This window comes from Arachis hypogaea, chromosome 4 (genome assembly GCF_003086295.3).
Source record: "Arachis hypogaea cultivar Tifrunner chromosome 4, arahy.Tifrunner.gnm2.J5K5, whole genome shotgun sequence".
Taxonomy (NCBI): domain Eukaryota; kingdom Viridiplantae; phylum Streptophyta; class Magnoliopsida; order Fabales; family Fabaceae; genus Arachis; species Arachis hypogaea.
The window spans coordinates 109,591,554-109,611,258 of NC_092039.1; the positions used below are offsets into that span (position 1 = coordinate 109,591,554).

General features: G+C 33.8%; 2 protein-coding genes across 3 annotated transcripts; both read right to left on the minus strand.

The window, feature by feature from the left end:
* Positions 1-852: 852 nt before the first annotated feature.
* On the minus strand, positions 853-5,344 carry LOC112797218 (uncharacterized). 2 transcript variants are annotated; one of them, XM_072235945.1, is made up of 4 exons: positions 3,000-5,344; positions 2,790-2,908; positions 2,535-2,672; positions 853-1,047 (listed from the first exon to the last, which is right to left on the minus strand). In XM_072235945.1, the coding sequence occupies exon 1, from the start codon at positions 3,580-3,582 to the stop codon at positions 3,016-3,018; it is 567 nt and encodes a 188-aa protein (XP_072092046.1). In that variant the 5' UTR covers positions 3,583-5,344; the 3' UTR covers positions 853-1,047; positions 2,535-2,672; positions 2,790-2,908; positions 3,000-3,015. The 2 variants fall into 2 exon arrangements, with proteins under 2 accessions (XP_072092046.1, XP_072092045.1); XM_072235944.1 differs by having other exon boundaries at positions 2,790-2,917; positions 3,000-4,238.
* A 1,862-nt stretch (positions 5,345-7,206) lies between these two features.
* On the minus strand, positions 7,207-10,278 carry LOC112795159 (sugar transport protein 10-like). The gene is made up of 3 exons (XM_025837109.3): positions 9,814-10,278; positions 8,955-9,578; positions 7,207-7,755 (listed from the first exon to the last, which is right to left on the minus strand). The coding sequence occupies exons 1-3, from the start codon at positions 10,276-10,278 to the stop codon at positions 7,303-7,305; spliced, it is 1,542 nt and encodes a 513-aa protein (XP_025692894.2). The 3' UTR covers positions 7,207-7,302.
* Between the last annotated feature and the right edge of the window lie 9,427 nt (positions 10,279-19,705).

The window sequence follows — 19,705 nt, forward strand, 5'->3', positions numbered from 1 at the left end:
GCCAAAAATTAACTTTACAAAAAACCTCAAAACCTCAATTTTCTTTAAAACCTAACTCAAACTCAACGTACTATACGCCAAAATCATCAACTTATCACTTAACATTCTATCATCATAAATAGCAATCAATATCAAGGGTGCTAATCATTAAACATACTCATACGTTCCAACCTATTCTATGGTCATCTAGCCTATGTTTTCACAGAACATTATATATTAAATACGAGAAACCTAAACCATACCTTGACCGATTTTCTATAAAACCCGGAACGTCAGAATTTGTTACCGTTCCACGATATCCAAATTTTCAAAGTCTCCCCAAATGGGTCTCCGACCCCCCAGAGTCCAATACCAAGTCTCCAACTCCATCAATTTGTTTCCAAAGTACACAATCCAAACTAATTTCACCAAATAACACTAAAACTACCATAGGGTTTACTAATTAGATAACTTGAAAAGGATTAAGCGTTTCTCACCTTACCAACGCGAAATTGGGACAAGACCCAGCAAGTCCACGAAGCTAATTCGATCCTAAACACCGAAATTACACAAAATTCAACATAATTACGTATTGAATTTCAAAATTAGGGGAAGAGAAAATCGAAACTGAAAAGTGGATTCCTTACCAAATTAACTACTAGGCTTTGTAGAACTCGACATGGTAAACGCGTGGTATAACACCCTCACTATCAAAATCACGCTTCCGGCTGCGCTACTCTGATAGCAAGAAGTATTACAACTACTTTACATACTAAATACTAAAATAGGAGCCTGTGACTCGACGTTGTATCGCTGATTTCTTTGAAAACCGGAAATTAATACCTAATCTTAAAAAAAATACAAACAAGCATAGATTCATATACAAGACTCTTTATATACTAACTCATAATAGTATATACAAATAAAACATACAATTCCTATCCCTCTTACAAATTTGTAATAACAAAGACGAGGGAAGAAAATAAACTAATTAATATAACAACATATAAACCAAACGCAGTACAATTCTTCTTAATGCTTCTTCATCAGGTTCCTGAAAAGGTAAAGCTGTAGGGGGGTGAGAACCTAACCACATGGTCTCACCACGGAGTTTCAAAGTTGTCATAAGAAGATATTTAATAAGAAAATGTTTCAAATTCAGTGACTATCGTTGCCTTATGAATCCTTTTAAAATCCAACAGCTAATCGTTTAAAACATTTTCACAGAAACAATGTTTAATATTTTCAGAAATCCAAAGTCTTCCTTTTCTCATAAGCAAATCTCAATCAGAAACTAACCACGCAATCAAACAACACAATCATTAATTCAGCACCTAAATCTATTCTCAAATGTAACACGCCAGGACAAACACAGGCAAGACAGACAAGGAAAACACAAGTAGGAAGCAGTTACAGCAAATAGTTCAAGTAGCAGTTAAGGACAGTTTAGCAATTAGGCAAACCAAAACAAGTTCAAACCCAAGCAAAGCATACAGATGCATATGATGCATGCCTGTCCTATGGCTGATGAGGCTCATCTGTCGGTTATCCAGCCAACCCGACAAGTCTGAATTGTACTTAGACAGTCCCCCGACGTGCATCCCCAAGAGTCTATGCATAGCTTTTTCTCAAATAATCAATATTACTCAATGGGGGTAACATTCCCGGGAATTTATATAGTGCCCGGTCACACACTTACATCGTAGGGTCAACAGAGTATCGAGTTTTCAACCTGGTACACGTGGTGGCAAGCCACGGCACTTAATCCAGGGAACCTCGTATCTCAGATATTTCAAATTCGTAAGCCATATAAACAATTCATTCATCATTCATCAATATCTAAGCCATTTTCAATATCACCATCATTCATCAATTCATATCCCATTTCCAAATTCATTCTAAAATCATATTTCATATCAATCCTCATTATCCTTCTTTCCGTTAATCAACAATCTCAATTCAAAACATAACTCTTTCTTTTTTAAATAAATCAATCCGAAACAAATAACGTTTAAGAACTAAATCTTTTTAAACAATTACTTCAAACAAAACTTTCAGTTTTATAAAATTTCGGCAGCATCTCCTCTAAAACTCGGATTCTGCCACCCTGATCGGGTCCCATCCAAACATTTCTCAAACCTTTCCAAAACCTCAATCATTTTCTAAGATTCGGCTAGTTCCAATATCAAATAATTTTCAAAGCGAATCAGTGCCCATAGTAAACCTCTTTTTAAAATCAGACCAGCTCAAATACTAAATCATTTATAAAGTCACTAACTCAAAATTAAACCATTTCCAAAGCCAATTCCTTTACATCATCAAAAATAGCTTCAAAACCAAGAAAAGCCATTTTTCATAATAATCAACTAAATAACCTTCCAAACTTATTTCTTTTCAGCAACCACAAACTACTCAAGCAGTCAAGCAATCAGTCATTCAGTCCAGCAAAAATCACATTTAGAAGGCAATTATAATCACAGGCATATGTTCTCTCACATTAATATCTATTTATCACAACTCTGTAATATGAATTAGATTTTAAGAAAAACCCCTACCTTGATTAGCCAAGATCGTGTAATTTAAACGCGACAATCCCCTTTCCTTCCTAATTCGCAGCAGCGTTAATTTTCCTACGGTAATGACAATGGTTGCAGCAGGATTCGAATTTGATGAAATTAAATGCAGGAACAACACTGAAAGTTCAAGGCAACACCAAAATTAAAATGGAATTAAAACCAGAACAAACAATAAATGAAACCAAGGCAGGTTAGCGTGTAAAAGTGAAATAGAACCAGGGAAAAAGGTTAAACCAGGGTAGTGACACTAGACTTGAATTTGGGCAAGACAATAGAAATTCCAGGGCATTCAGGCGGTGACTGTGGCGGCAGCTATAATCACCACGGCGTAGCCACACAAGCAACAGTGGTGACTGTATAACCTGACGCAAACAACCTCAGTAAACAACTCACAGTAGAACCAACTTAACAGAAAAGAAGATCTGAGGCAAGATTAGAGCTTACCAAACAGACTTAGGCCTCAGTAGCAGTTTCCGGCGGCGACGTGGCGTGGTGCGGCGCGGTGGACGGTGGCGGATCTGCAACGGTGAAAGGCGGTGGAGGCACGGCCGCTCGAACAAAAACCTCCTCCGCCGATCTTTCTCTCTCCTCGAGCTTCTCTCCCTTTGAATCTTGCCAGCGGCAACCATGGGAGCTCGGCGACGGCAACAACACACGGCGGCGCAGCGTTGTGTAGCGGGTCGCACTCCTCCTCGCGGCACTGGCCCGCGTCTTCTCCTTCCCCTGTTCGTGATTCCAACGGCGGCGGCAAGAACGGGTTCGGCGGTAAGGATCCGACGAAGCTGGCGGTGATGACGCGAGCAGCAGGACGCCAAGGCGGCAGCAAGCTACTTCCTCCCCGACGCTCTCCCTCATCGGTGCTCTCTTCCTCTCTCTCGGATCTCCCTCCCGACGGCACAACGACGGCGATGGTGGCAGTGAGGCCCACCGGCGTCGTCTCCCTCTCTTCTCCATTCTCCCTTTCTTTCTTCTCTTCCTTCAGTCCCCCATCTCTCCTTCCCTCTTTCTCTTTTTTTCTTTCTTCCATGAGTTTGCTGTTTTGCTGCGTGGGTTTGGGAAGGTTTGGGAAAAAAGGAATCTTGGTGGCTGAAGGAAGTAAGGCGGCAGCTGGGTTTCATCTGGGTAAAGGAAAAATGGTTTATTTAGGATTAGGATTTGCTTATGAAATTGGGAATTTTGGGTTTAATATGAGTAAAATAATTTTAATAAAATTAGAGTATGAAGTATTAATATTTGAAAAACTAATTAAATCTCTAAAATTACTTTAAAATGGTATTTATAGTATAAAAATACTAATTAATTCTCAATAAATTACTCTAATTGAAAATATATAATAATATAATTAATTTTCTTTATCTTTAACTTAAAGTATTAAATGATATAAATATAAAGCATCTAAAATTGAATTATATAAAATTCTTATTATCTCATAACTACCAACTTTATAATTTAAATGATACAAAATAATTTATAATAAGATTTATTTGAAAATTCTGGGTCTTACACGTGGCCGCAAATGGTACGGCAATCGGAGCTTCGGATCAAAAGTTATTGGAATTAGAAACAAGAACAAGGGTTGGAAGCTTATGTTCTTCCCCTCTCCTTTTTTCCCGGCGTTTCAGCATGCATGAGGAGAGAGAAGATGGCTGAAGCCATCTTTATTAAATGGTAAAGTTGGGCTCGGTTCGTTCGATTCGGTTCGTTCAGCCTAATATTGGGCTAAATTCTTTAAAATTAGTGTCAAAATTCTTATTTTAATTAGTTCTACCTCTCTAAATCATAAAATTCCATTTTATGATTTATTTGATTACTAATTATTTATTAACTAATTATTCACTAATTACTCGGGGTTTACAGGCAGCGTTGACGGAGGCATTGCGACAAATGAGAGAGTGCGAGCGCCAGCGATGAGCTCTGTGCGATAGAAGAGTGTTCGAAGATTTTTGATGAACATTGTGTGTTTCAAAGAAAAGAAAGAGTGTTAGAAATTGTTGTGTAACTCAGTGTTTCGAGGAAAAAAGGGGTGGAAAACCTATATTTTTTTTGGAACATTGTGGCCACGCTTTTTGCGGTGCCAAAAGAGTTAAGGAAAACGGGCACACTTAAAAAACGTGACGATAACAAAAATATTTTGCCACACTTTAAAATCGTGCTTGTTGTTTGATATGGCTAGCTTCAAATCACTAATCATTCGTCACTCTCATAAAAGTATGACTGTTGACCCTTTCGGGTACACTTTTGAAGTGTGGCAAGAAAAAGTGTGGCAAAATCTTTAATCAATCGCCACCTTCATAAAAGCGTAACTATTGACCCCTTTTGGCCATGCTTTTAAGCATGGCAAGAAAAAAGTGTGGATGGCGACATACCTTTTTTCTTTTAGTGTATGAATTTTACTAAGATAATCTGCTGCTGTTGAAAGACCTTCTTTCTTGATCATCTTGAACTAAGATTTGAGATGTTTGATTTAAGCCTTTGAAGATTTCGAAAAAAAAAATCTTGAATCTTCTCCCACACTTGATAGGCAAAATTACAATTAAGCATCTGATTCTTGAGAGGCTCATCCATGGATGTAAGTAACCAAACTATAAGCTAATAGTCTGAGACTTTCATTCCTTATACTTTTCTAATTCTGTGCCAACAGTTCTTTCTGGCTCAATGCTGAATTGTGGAGGAATTTTTGTTTGAATGAGATGATCTTTCAAACTATTTGCTCCAATTGTGTGTAATGTTAATTTTTGCCAACTACAAAAGTTGCTTTTGTTGATTTCATCATCATCAAAAACTGGTATAGAAATTTTTTTTCTGTGAAGAAGTATTTGTGGGTAGTCGTATAATCTTTGTCATGGATCATTACTGAGCTCTAGATACCATGTAAAAAAAGTGAATTGAGTGATCTAGTTATTATCACTCTTATCATCCGGATATTATTATCCGGATATTATTATCCTTATATATATATATATATATATATTATATATATATATATATATATATATATATATATATATATATATATATATATATATAACCCCATTTAAAGATTAAAAACAAGATAAGCTAAAAAAAAAGAAAAAAGAAAAATAGAGACTATGGTCTAATGAATTATTATAAATTTAATTTTAATATATTATTAATATGTACATACAACATCTAGTAAAATATTATGTTAACAAAAGTAATTATTTTTTACTTATATAAGGCATGCATATGACATCACAATTATTAGACTCATTTTGATTCCAAGATAATGGAGTACAATTCATATTGGTGACATATCCATTGCATGAGGGATATATATTTATGGAGCTAAAGAAAGTCTCTTCTTGGTTGGTTTATGTTTCTTTTAAATAAAAAAAAAAAATGATGCCATTTCTTAATGTTGGAAGTGATATCGGATCGCACTAGTATATATCACTAAATAAACATGCACGGGAGATTTGTGGCCATTTTTTCAAAGTTGAGTGACGATTTTAACCGTTACAAAATGGTTGGATAACACGTAGCAACCACTGTCCCATGTTTTGTGGCCAAACGATTAGCAGCGATTTTCATCGTTGGAGTAACCATTGCAAATGACAAAATTAATTGTGGCAATGTTTCATATAAAAATTAAAGTTGTCACAGTTTAAAACCGCTGCAAACTAAACCACGTTTTAAAAAATTGTGAAACTTTGGAATCACCGAAATCTGCTACATAAGATTAAAAATTAATAATAATGAAATAGTTTGTACCATTTTCCTCATCACATCACATTTCCTTACATCATGATTGATCAAACTATATATTTCCATTAAAAAACACACTCAATACTAAGTTCATAGGAAATTCAAAATTATTAACCATTATCATTAATAAAATTCTTTAAAAAAAACACCATACAAGTACTTTCTTGTAAAATTTTTTTGAGATAACTTACATTAAATTTGGAATTACCAAATATTTTGATATGACCAATATTAGATGACCAACAAAATTAATTATTTTTTGCTAACACTTAAACAATAAATTAATAAAATTAAAAAATTTAGAAATAAAATTATAAAACTATTTTTATAGACATTAATCAAAATAATAAATGAGAACAATATAACAAATAGGTTTCTAAAAATTTTGTATAATGGACTTATTATAAGTTTCTAAAATAATAAAAAGAAAATCAAATAAATTCTTGAAAAATTATAATGCGAAGCTTTCTAAAAAATCGCAATAGCAAACACATTATTTGATCTTTCTTTTGGTCTTTAATTTCATTTCATTCTTTGAAAAAATTATAAAATTCTAATATTTTTTAGATCCATGTGGGAGAAGGACAAAGGTTCAATGTTAAAATTCTTTTTGAATTTATTTGATATTTTCTTCTTTTTTTAGTGAACATATATAGAACTTTATCGCAAAATTAAATTTCTGATATATTTATTTATTTATTTATTTGGTAATCTTTTCATCCTTACAAATAAACTTATATGTTTATTGCAAAATTTTTCAAAGATCCATTTGTTTTATTATTCAATAAATTAACATGATATAAAATAAATATTTAAAGTTTAATACATCATTTATAATTAATTAGTAATTTTCAATAAATAATTTTGGTCTTATTAAACTATTATATACTATAATTAAGATTAGAAGAGAAGTAGCAAAAACATGTACTAAATATTGTGAATTGTACTAAATGATATATATTATTTGTAGCAACATAAGATAATACATAAAAACTAATCTAATTAAATGAAAGAAATTAAACTAAAGATCCTGAAGATGAGCATGGCTATTAACCATGTCTTGAGGAATGAATCTGGCCCAAAACCAATGTGATCGCCACACACTATTCATTTCTTCAATTGGGACATTCTTTGTCTCAGGAAGGAAGAATGCAATAAAAATAGTCATGATAACTACAAAACCGCCAAAAAAGAAGAAAAGACCGAATTTCAAGTGACAAAGCATCATGAGAAAAACTTGGCCTATGATAAAAGTGAAGAGCATGTTAACCGAAACATTGATGGCTTGTCCTGCGGATCTTATTTCAAGAGAGCATATTTCACTGGGAACCAACCATCCAAGTGGGCCCCATGACCATGCAAATGATGCCACGTATGCACATATAAAGAACAAAAGAAGGTTCACTTCTCCTTTGTTAAATGAACCTACACCACTCACCCCAAACTCCTTAGCGATCATAGCTCCAACCGCAATCTGCAAATTAAACAATCATTCTCACTTATTTTCTAAATTAATTATGTAGTAATGTATTCAGTTATTCAATCCCCAAATGATTTCTCAGATTGCCCTAAAATAATAGTTCATCAAATCTCAATTATATCAATTACATTTTTGACATCGAAAAAAATACATTACATTAGTCCTTTCCTTTCATAAGTGCCTCATCACATTGTTAAAAGTTTATGTAATACATTTTTGTCAATTTTAAAAAGTAATTGGTACAATTAAAATTTCTGTCAAGACTATTTTAATGTGTGTGATTAATTTAAAAATCGACTTTAAAACTTAACTCGTATGATATAACTAGCTTTTTTAAATAAATCATCTCAATTTTTATTTCAATTAACTTTGTAAAATTTAATTACATATACTATACAAGATAAAAAGATATTATGTATAAACTAAAAATTAACCACTAAATTAATCATTATATATTTGTGTATAAATATATATATTATTATCTACATTTTTAATATATATTTCATATTTCAACCCATGCAAATATATATATATATATATATATATATATATATATATATATATATATATATATATATATATATATATATATAACTAATTTAGCGATTAATATTTGATATACAAATAGCAAAATTGATACAAGATTTAAGTGACAAAAGAAAACATACATGAGAAAGTCTGTCTTGTATATGATACACCACACTTTATAAGATCAAGTAAAGAAACAATTAACAGAATCCATTCTTAATTTTTACCTGACAAACAAAATTTGGATTCCACCTTCAAGAAACAAAAATCTTCTTCCAAATTTATCCATGGAAAGAATATAGTAATAATGAAAGAGTAAACTTTTATTTATACTCATAAAAAATCAGAATAGTATCAAATTTATTCATAAATAAAAGAATTAATTTTATATTTATAAAAGATAATAATGTGATAAAAATGATAGTTTTCTACAACTAAATTTATTAATGAAAGATTTCTCAGTATTAAGAACTTTTATAAGTAAACATAATAATTTACTGAATGTTCATAAGTGCAAATTAAAGTTAGTTAATTCTATTTATTCTTGGATAGATTGGATGACATATATTCTGAACTTTCACCAATACAAATTAAATGCAAGTTTATATATGATAATTGATAAATTGATGATAAATTGAAGCATGCATGTTGTAACTAACTTTTACCTGGCAAAGTAACATTTGAATGCCACCTTCAAGAAACAAAATCCTTCTTCCAAATTTATCAACAGAAAATATAGAAATAATGGTGGCAACAACATTGACTCCACCGGTAATAACAGCAGACATAAGAGAAGCATTACTCCCAAACCCTAAAGTTTGGAAAAGAACGGGCGCATAGAACATAATCACATTGATCCCAGTGAATTGTTGAAAGAATGGAATCAACGAACAAAAAACAAGTTGAGGCCTATATTTTGCTTCTATAATATTCTTCCATGCATTATCCACTTTTTTCGCTTCCTCACTTGCATTCACAAGTTTTTGAAACTCCTCATCCACATCATCAATGCCGCGAATTCGTTGCAACATTTTTCTAGCTTTCTCTTGTTTACCTCTTTCGATCATGGAGTTTGGCGTGTCATCTAAGAAAATTGCTCCCAAACACAAAATAATTGCCGGAACTGCCCCTATTCCCAAGGAAAATCTCCATCCATTCTTAATCTTGGCAAGCTTGTAGTTGATGAGATTCGCGATCAAGATTTCGATTGTGATCATCAATTGAAATCCAATGTTAAGCGCGCCTCGAATCTTCGGAGGCGCCATTTCAGATAAATACAATGGAACAGACTGTTTGTTTGTTCAAAAAAAAAACTTTATTCATTAATTAGATGATAAATGATAATAATTTTATTCATAGTTATATAGAACGTAATACGTTTCGATACGAAAATAGGTATGCAGTATATCATATGTGAAAAATATACATATGATATTTCACAAATGAATTAGTATGCAATATAAGCGAATTTGCATGCGATACATACGCTACCTGATTAGTGAATTCATGTAACTATGATTTTACCTGATTGCAAAATCCGACACCAAAACCAAGCAACAAACGACCGATGATAAGCATGGCAACGTTGATGGCGAAAGCGTCTAACAAGGAGCCGACAAGAAAGAAGATTCCGCCGATAAACATAGAAATCTTGCGGCCCATGATTCTTGTTATGGAGGAAGCAAAGAAAGAAGCAACCAATGCGGCGAGATATAAAGAAGAGGTGAACAATGTGAGCAATGGATTGTCGAATTTGTAGTATTGACTGTGATGATGAACACCGGATTGGTCTTTCATTTGGATGTAAACATTGGGAAAGAATTTGAGTAAAAATTGGTCCATGGAAGTCATGCCTCCTATAATGCCAAGATCATAGTCAAAGAGTAAGCCTCCCATGGCGGCAACAATGCATGTGACTATGACGAATAATGTGATCTTTCCTTCGTGGTGGGTTCCACCCCCTCCTGTTGCGACAACACCTCCTGCCATATTTTGAACTCTGTGTCTTTTTTTACATTCCATGCATAACGTCCCTTTCCCAAGGAGGAAACTTATGTGAACCACTTTTGCCTAGGATTTGTTTTATTTTTAGTATTAAGAGTGGTTGATAAGAAATCACATAATATAAAATAATAAAATATTTATTTTTTATATTAAAAAAACATAAAAAAAAGTATAGTAAAAAAATATATATAAAAAATTATTTTTCTTTTTAATATATGCATATACTAATCTTAGAATCATAAAATTAAAGATAAAGCTAAGTCACAAATAATAATAATAATAATAATAATAATAATAATAATAATAATAATAATAATAATAATAATAGAGGGTTACCTTTAATATTTATTATTTAGGTTTGTAAACTAATTAAATTGGAATAAGATTTAGATTCCATAAATATAGAGAATATAGACACCAATAAAGTCATATAGTACATGCTATCACTATAACGATAGAATTTTAGTATATACAAACATACTAGTTCAATAACATTTTCAGATCAATATTATTCATCTTAAAAATTATTTTCTGCTCTCTCATTCTTCCAATTATTTTTAATTCTTTCATCTTTCGTAATCTATCTCCACATGGTATTTAAAGCACTGGTTTGATCCATAGCTTTATTTGTGAATTCAAAATTTTTTTTTGTTTCTAGCTATCTTGGATAAGCATGAAAAAACAAATTTTGTTACTTGATCTTTACAATTATTAAGGAATAGAATCTAAAAGATCATATATAGTTGAAAAAAAAATGCCTGCTAAATTTAAATTTAAAGAAACAAAGGCTACTAATAAAATTTCTTCAACATATTCAGAATGAATACAATAAGACTATAATCTATATTCTTAACTTTTAGTATCTGTAGATTCTTCTTTCAAAAGAATCGAATTATCCATTATATTTTTTTTAAGCTTGGAAAAATTTGGCAAAAACTTCATAACTATTCTACAGAATCAATTAAAGTAAAGACCAAGCAATCGAGGAATCAATTGAAGATGACAAAAAAAAAAGAACTTTGCGATAATTGAGTATTTGTCAAAAAAAAAAATTACAGATTTATTAATAGCAATTAGTTTTTAGCTTAGCAATAGAGATTATTGTGGAAATGTTAGTTCAGAGAGAGTGAAGGTTCAAGAACAGAGGAAAGGTCTAGGTCAAAAACAAATTACTTCTGACTAAACAAAAAAATGAGACTTACAAGAGCAAAACTCAAAATTCTAATTACTCTATTTACTATATATATTTTCTTAGCTAAATCTGCTAACTAATCGTTCACCACTATTAACAGCTGTATAACAAACTTTTCCAAATTACAAAGTGTGTAACTAACTTGCTAATTAATCTGACTCCTCATGTGATAATTACATTGAAGTTATTTGTGAAGGCTTGTCAGAAGAGTTTTTTAGTTGCATCATCCTTATCCAAGCTAAACCTGAATTGTTTAGTATAGGTGATATAATAACTCGAATTTTTGAAAATTAAATAATAATTTATTCATGATTTATTATATTTGTTCATAATTTTATTTTAAAAAAATTATTTTTTAAAAATTAATTAAATTAAATGTTATAATATTTTAAGTTTAAATTCATTAAAATTTTTAAATAATTTTTATTATAATAAAATATTTTTAAAAAATAAAAGAATTATCATCATTATCATTATTATTATTATTATTATTATTATTATTATTATTATTATTATTATTATTATTATTATTATTATTATTAATGGCCGAAGCCATAAAGAAACAAAAAATCAAGGAAAAACCAAACGTGGCTTGAATTTATATATATATATATATATATATATATATATATACAGCCATGACATCAATTCACTTCCTGGGATATTAATCATCATCATCCCCGAATTGAATTGGAGACGAGAAACAGAGAGAACATGAAAGCTTCCATGGCACCCGAAAGCTTTCGACTTCGATTTCTTGAGCTCCGTAATTCTAATAAAAAAATCTAATCCGATAAAAGTATTTGTATCTTCCCTCTCTACACGTTGGCGGCACTTTTATTCGGTAGAAGTTGATGGTGATGTAGCTCTCCTTTCCCTTGAGTTCAGTCAATTAGAGTTCTAGGAGAGACAGACGATTTCTGACGTTTTCTTCTTCGGCTGCTCAGTCAGAAAGCTTCTTCGGAGTTTCGAGTACTTTAATTTCGTACGGAGGTAGGATTTGGTAATTTTATAAATTTGATAAGTGAATGTTGATTTGGTTGATTATTGTTTGAGTTTGAATGAGTTTATGTTGAATTACTGTTGTTGTTTGTGATTTGTTGGTTTGGCTATGAGGAACAGCTCAGCTGTGGTTATTTTAATGATTTTGAGATTGTTTTGATGTGGTATTTTGAGAAAATTGATGAGATTGGTGATTGGAAGATTGAATGAAAAACTGTGAAAAAACGGTAATTGTAAAGCTAAAAAAATAGACTTAAAAATCAAGCAGAAAACTTGAATAATTTGGAAAATGGGGTTCGTTCCTTTGGTAAAGCTATAATCATGGAAACAAAATTTATATTTGAGATTGAAATAGTAATTTAATAAAATATTGAAGTTAGTTTTGTAATTATATACGTTTTGGAGTATTTTGGGTAATAAATAAAGTATGGGATAAAATTGGGTATTTTATAAAACTTCAGGGTTACTTTTATAAATACTGAGATAAGTGAGGTTTCAAATATAATTTTATAAGAATGTTGGGTTAAAAATGAAATATTTAAAAGTTTGAAGTTTAAAACGTAGAGTTTAAGAATAAAAGCTTTACGAAACTAAGTTTTTTAAGAAAGGTTTAATTACTTTGCAGGTCCCTATAGTTTCACCGAATTTTCAATTAGGTCCCTATACTTTTTTTCTTTTCAATTGGGTTCTTGTACCTTATTTTTTTTCAATTAAGTCCCTGTTAACGTTTGACGTTAAAAAAAATGTTAGTGAGCTGTGGAATGACTTATTTACCCTTGTCTTCTCCCTATAAACACTCTCGTTGCAGTTTTGAGGTTTCTCTTCTTCTCCCTTTTCCATTTTCAGTTTTCATATTCTCCAAATTTATGGCTCATAGTCAAGGAACCTCATTCATTCTCTCTTCGAAAAGCTGTGTTTCTAGGAGCTCGTACTCAAAGGAAAGAAGACACCTGTGTTTCTGTGGAGAGGCAGTAACCGTCCACCGTTCCTCAGCCATTTCTGACCATGGTAGGAGGTATGTTACTTGTGGGAAGATACCAAAATACAACTTTTTTGAGTGGATTGATGATTTTGATTGGATTGAGGTTGATGACGGTGCAAAGAATGGGTGGCCAAAGAAAAAGGAAAGGCGGGTTCACTGTTTTTGTGGTGACACTCTGAGTCTTCAAATTTCAGGAACAACAAAGAATCCTAATAGAAGATTTATTTCTTACCCTAACAGAAGATTCAAATTTTTTGAGTGGGTTGATAAATTTGGTGCAAGAAGTAACGTGTCTACTGCTGCTGCTGTTGGAGTTGTTGGAACACAAAATTCTGCTAAGTTGGAAGCTGAAATATTGAAATTGGATGCACAAGAAAGAAAGATAGAGAGGCTAAACATGGAGATGGAGAGATTAATGGTTGAAGCCAAAGAAATAGATGCTTGTGTGGGTAGATTATGTGATGAGTTGAATATTCTCCAAGAACAAGTTGGGAGGTTGGATGACAATATGAAAATTCAATGTAAAATGCAATATATGCTATTTATGTTTTTGCTAGTCTTAATAATTGGAATGTGGTTTGCAAGAGTTTAGAGTTATCTGTGCTATGAAGTTGTATTATAAGAGATTGTATGGCTTCAATCCAATTAAAGTTAATTATATTTAGTTTGAATCAATTTTGCACTTTGATGTATTTTTTGTGTATAACAAATGATAGTTAGGAAGCAACTTTATTAATGTGAATATTTAAATTTTTACAAGTGACAACAACTTGCAACAAGAAGTGGCCAGAAAATATGCTACATATATTTTCATTAAGTGTTCCTGTAAACTATACTTACACAAAATATCATAACATAAGTGGTCATATAATATGCCACATATAGCTAATCCAAAATAAAGATTCAAGAAGTGCAACAATTAAAAGTGGTCCAACCTGATTACAAAATATCAAAATAGTGGTCCTATCCACATAATAAACAGTGGCCACATAGACATAATTCATCACAAAATATATTATTTAACAGCAACCCCAACAACCCTAACTATAAATATAAAGATACTTCAGTCATCACTTAGGTCTATATGTAGACTAGGTGCCCTTTTTTGCTTCATCACTCCTATAACTTCAACCGCCCACTTCTCCTCACACCAAACACCTTTGTCTTTGGTAAAGGTTGAGAAGATGCTCTAGGTGCTTGGTGAGATTTTGCACTTGTCACAGCTAGGAGAGGCTGGGAGGCTGGCCCTTCAAGAGGTAAGGCTTGTTGTGAGGTGGCTATGGTTGGAGCCACTGCACTGGTGGATGTGGTTGGAGCCTGAGAAGTTGAAGTTGCAAGTATGGGAGATGGTTGAGTGGAGGCAGCAACAGCAGGTGTGGTGGGTAGCTGTTGGGAAGATGCAGGTGTGGTGGGGAGTGGTTGTGAAGATGCAGCTGTACCCTTTCCTCTACCCCTTCCCCTGCCCCTTCCTCTTCCCCTGCCTACCCCTGTTTGCCTTATTCACTCAGATATGCGGATATTCACACCGGATCTGTTGTCGGCAGCAGGATCAGTGTCAACAGCAGCTGCAGGATCAGCAGCAGCAGCAGGAGCAGGCGCAGCAGTAGGCACAGTGTCAGCAGCATTCGGATCTTCTCCGTTGGCGGCAGCAGCAAGACCAGGTTCTGAAATCAGGTAAACAGCAGATTGCAACATGAATATTCAGCTCTTTTTTCAATGAATTTATAATCCATTTACAAGAGAGATTTATAACACAGCATAATCAATTGATAATCATCTTATAGTCTATTTATAAGGCAGCATAATTTGTTTGTAATCCAAATCAATTCACAACAATTTACAACACAGCATAATAAATTTTCATACACCATACGTTATACTAATCACAACCTAATCCACTAGACACCTCAAATACCCTATAATTTCGAATTTAAAATAGTAAAACAACAGTTTGTAGGTTCAGATTTGCATGATACCTGACACTATTGGATTGGGACAATGCCTTCTATTATGTTCATATTGGCCGCACTTGCTACATGTAACAGATGAACCCGTCCTCCTAAGCTTTGTCTGAGAGCGGTTCTCATCAGGTTCTCTGATCCTCACCATCCGTGGTCTTCCTGGTTTCACCCTAAAGATGGGAGGTATGATAGTGTCACACTCAACCTTCGGCCACATATTTTCTTCATTAATTGGAGAAACTAAGTTACCATAAGTTGCAACATAGGCTGCTGGGCTATAGAAGTTGCTGCAATAATCTTCTGGATTGTCCCCTTTCTCGAATATAGTATAACAAGCATGCGGGTAGGGCATTCCACATAACCCCCAAAATCTGCAGCTACACGTTTCAGCCAACAAGTCAACCACAAACCTCTCAACAATCATCCAGCTCTTATGAGAAACTTCGTATTTCAGTCCTCCAGCCCATCTTGCTTGCCACTCCATAGCTCATGTAGCAATGACATCAAGCCTCTTTTTATGTTTAGGCATGATTGTACCCTCATATTTTTCGGCCTTCTTCTTTTTTTCAGCAAACCGAGACATCCAATAACACCGAATCCACTCGAACATAGTAAGTATGGGCTTGTCTCTTACCTCCAAGATCTTACCATTGAAAGCTTCAGATATGTTATTCATCAACATGTCGCTCTTAGCAAGAAATGTGAAGTGCCTCTTGCACCAGAGCTTTGGATCCAATAATGCTAACTTTTCATAGCATTGACGGTTGATGTTCATTAGCTGAGTCATCCTCCTCTCCCATTCCTCCACATATGTAGCTTTAGCTATTGATAGAATTAGGTCCCGCAAAATAGTCCCACCTCCATATGCTTTCTTGTAATTGGCATACAGATGTCTCAAGTATAGTCGATGCTCTAACGCCGGCATCATGTCTTGAAAAACTTGCATCAAACCCTGCAGCACAGCATATATAATTCAGATTCATATAGCTGCATCATATCATATATAATTCACTTATAAGAGGCTGCAACATATGATAAATATTTCATTTTTCAGCAGCTGCAACATATCATATATAATTCATACTTAAAACAGAACAAAATATCTAACAAAGTTGTAAAATGAAGTTGAGTTATAGCTCGCTTCTGCAATTCATTTGTGGTTCAATATACTTCCTAGTTACAGAGGGCAGAGGCAAGGATTCAATTTTGTTAGCATTCATTCTATAACAAATAATGTGCACGGGAACACACACCTAATGCCTACAAGAATAAGACTAGTAATTCCTTAAACTTGTGGAAAGTATATGTGGACAAAAGGTCTTATATATCACGTAATTAAAAATAATAATAGGAAAAGAAATCAATTCTCTAGCAATATACTATAGCATTCTGCATAGTTTAGTTTTCATGACAGTAAATTATTTGATTCAATTAAAACACTAATTCTCATTTGATTGAACATAACAAAGAAGTAATGAGAACTCTTTCTTAGTTCATCACAATCAGTTAGTGGAACAACAATGCTAAAATATAAACCATGGAGAGGAGGCAAATAAGATAAAAGATTCAAGATATGATCAACATTAACAGATTTTAAGAACATAAAACCATTATGAGAAATGCAAAAGTGTGTAATGAGAAAAAAAAATTAAGAGCAAACTTCAATTTACTTGGTTTATGAGCTAAAACAAGAGACAATTTTCACTAAGATGATAAAACAAGAGACAATTTTACAAGAGAGATTGCCATAGTAAAAGTTCAATTTTACAATATAAGTGCTACATATTCACTAAATTACTTGGTTTATGAGCTTCTTAAGTTCTAATGGATTGCTTAACCATTTACGCAGCAGGTTCATACAGATTTAAATAGCAAATGCTAACCTTTTGTTGATCAGACATGAATACCCACTTCCTTCTACTGACATCTCCAATATCATCCAATAACAGGTTTATAAACCAACCCCAACTGTCTCTAGTCTCAGCCTCTACAGCAGCAATAGTAATTGGAAAATAGTTATCGTTTGGATCTCTTCCAACAGCCACCAACAGTTGTTGACCATGATCACCCTTCAAGTGGCAGCCATCTACTCCTATTATAGGCCTGCAACCATTCAAAAAGCCTTGCTTGACAGAATTTAGACACATGTACATCTTTATAAACCTTGGCTGGTGTGTAATTGAAGCCCTGTCAACCAAAATTTGAGTAGTAGACCTGAGATTTGTCCTCATAATCTCTGCACAGTAATCTCTGAGCTTGCCATATTGTAGAATAGCCCAGCCATGTACTTCTTCCCTCACCTTTCTCCTCGCCTAATAAGCCTTTGTGACTGAAATATTAGCCATGTATTTATCTTGAATGGTTTGAATTACTGTTGCAATCTTCATCTCCTCCCCCTACTAATATTGGTAACAATCTTCTGAGACACCCAACTACTTGATGCAAGCCTACCGCTGTAATCTCGTCCACAAGTGTGCTTTTCGTTAAGGGTCTTCAACCAAAAGCAATCAGAACTACCAACTTTGGATGCAAATGCCATCTACCTACACTTCCCTTTCTTTCCTCTACAGCCCACTCTACATCTAACCTTATCATTCTTGATATACCTAATATCCCTTCCATTCAATAGAGCATGCTCCTTGATAGCATCCTTAAACTGACCAAGTGACTTGAACTCCAATCCCACCTTAAACACATATTCCCTACTCATCTCAGCCTCATTGTATTTAGAATATCTTCTCTTCTTAATCATATCATCCGAATCCCCCTCAAAGATATCAATATCTTCAGTTTCATAACCCTCGAAAATCTCTCCAACCTCAACATCATCCCTAACGGCGGCGTCATTCACAGCAGCATCAACACCACCAGTTTGAGCATTGTCATGTTCATTTAAAGGGCCATCAAATCCCCCAAAAGCATTTCCAACTCCACCATCATTTCCATCTTCAACGTCAAACCCAAAATGATCCTCGTGGTCTCCATCGTCTGCACTGTCATCAAATCTATCCTCCTCACTAGACGCTTCTGATTCACATTCAACCTCTACTTCTACGAAACCACTCTCATTGTACTTAGCTTCAGTTGGCACATAGTCTTTATCATTCGAGCATATCTCAACACCGTTACCTTTCCTACAGCCATCAACAACATACACCGAGCAATGCTTAACAGTTTGCGACACTAATAACCTACCCATTCTCATGGCATCTCCATCACTCATCAACTCTCTGAGACTCGAGCTCAATTGATAGCCTGGTTCACAGTACCAGATCCTGGTATTCCTTTTGTACCCTAACTTTTGCAACTCACTAACTATTTCTTGCAAATTCCATTCATCGAGTTCATAATGCATATCTTCCAACACCTTTCCCCCCAAATATTCTAGCCCGTTCCCTAAATCATGAAACTTGCCACCATGGTGTATGTCTATGGTAAAATCCGAGTCCCCCATCCCTACATGTATTAAAAACAGAAACATAATCCATTTAAAGCAACATCAGCACAGCCACAACAATCAACATTCAAGAATAAATAAAATTCATCATCCATTGCCATAGTATCTCCATTCAATCACATAATTTGAAAAAAAGGTTCAGACTTTCATAAGTTGAAACCATCAGCATACATTGCACTTTCACAAATCTCCCATTGAAAGCAAAATCCATTTAATAAAAATAGAAGTAGAATCCATTTAAAGCACCACCATCACAGCAACAGCAGTCAAACAATGCCATATTTTTTTGAAAAAAGTAACATAAATATCAATTTTTAATACTGAAAAAATTAGGGTTTTTTCTTTGTCACTTACTTGCAGAAACTTCGACTGCAGGGAGGTGGAGCAGAGGCATGGTCAGAGGCTTGGCAACGTGCGGCACTGTGACTCCAGGCGAGGGCCTTCACCGCGACAGAACGAAGACGCCTTGGCCGGACAAACCGTGGAGAAGACCTCTGACAACAACAACGCACAAGGGCCCAGCACAGAGAGAAGGCGACGGAGGGGACACCAACAACCGTCTGTTGCAGTCGATGGCAGACACACACGCCGTCGACGGAGGCAGGAGACGAAGAAGACAAGAGAAACTTAGGGTTTCTTTTTTTCTTAGGAATGAAATATGATGGGTTATTTGGGCATTAGGGAAAAATTTAGATTACTTCACCAAGCCTCTACAGCTAATTGCCAAGAATATTTCTTTTTTATGAAGAATATTCTGTTATCTCAAACGGTACACTGACGGCAGGGACTTAATTGAAAAAAAATAAGATACAGGAACC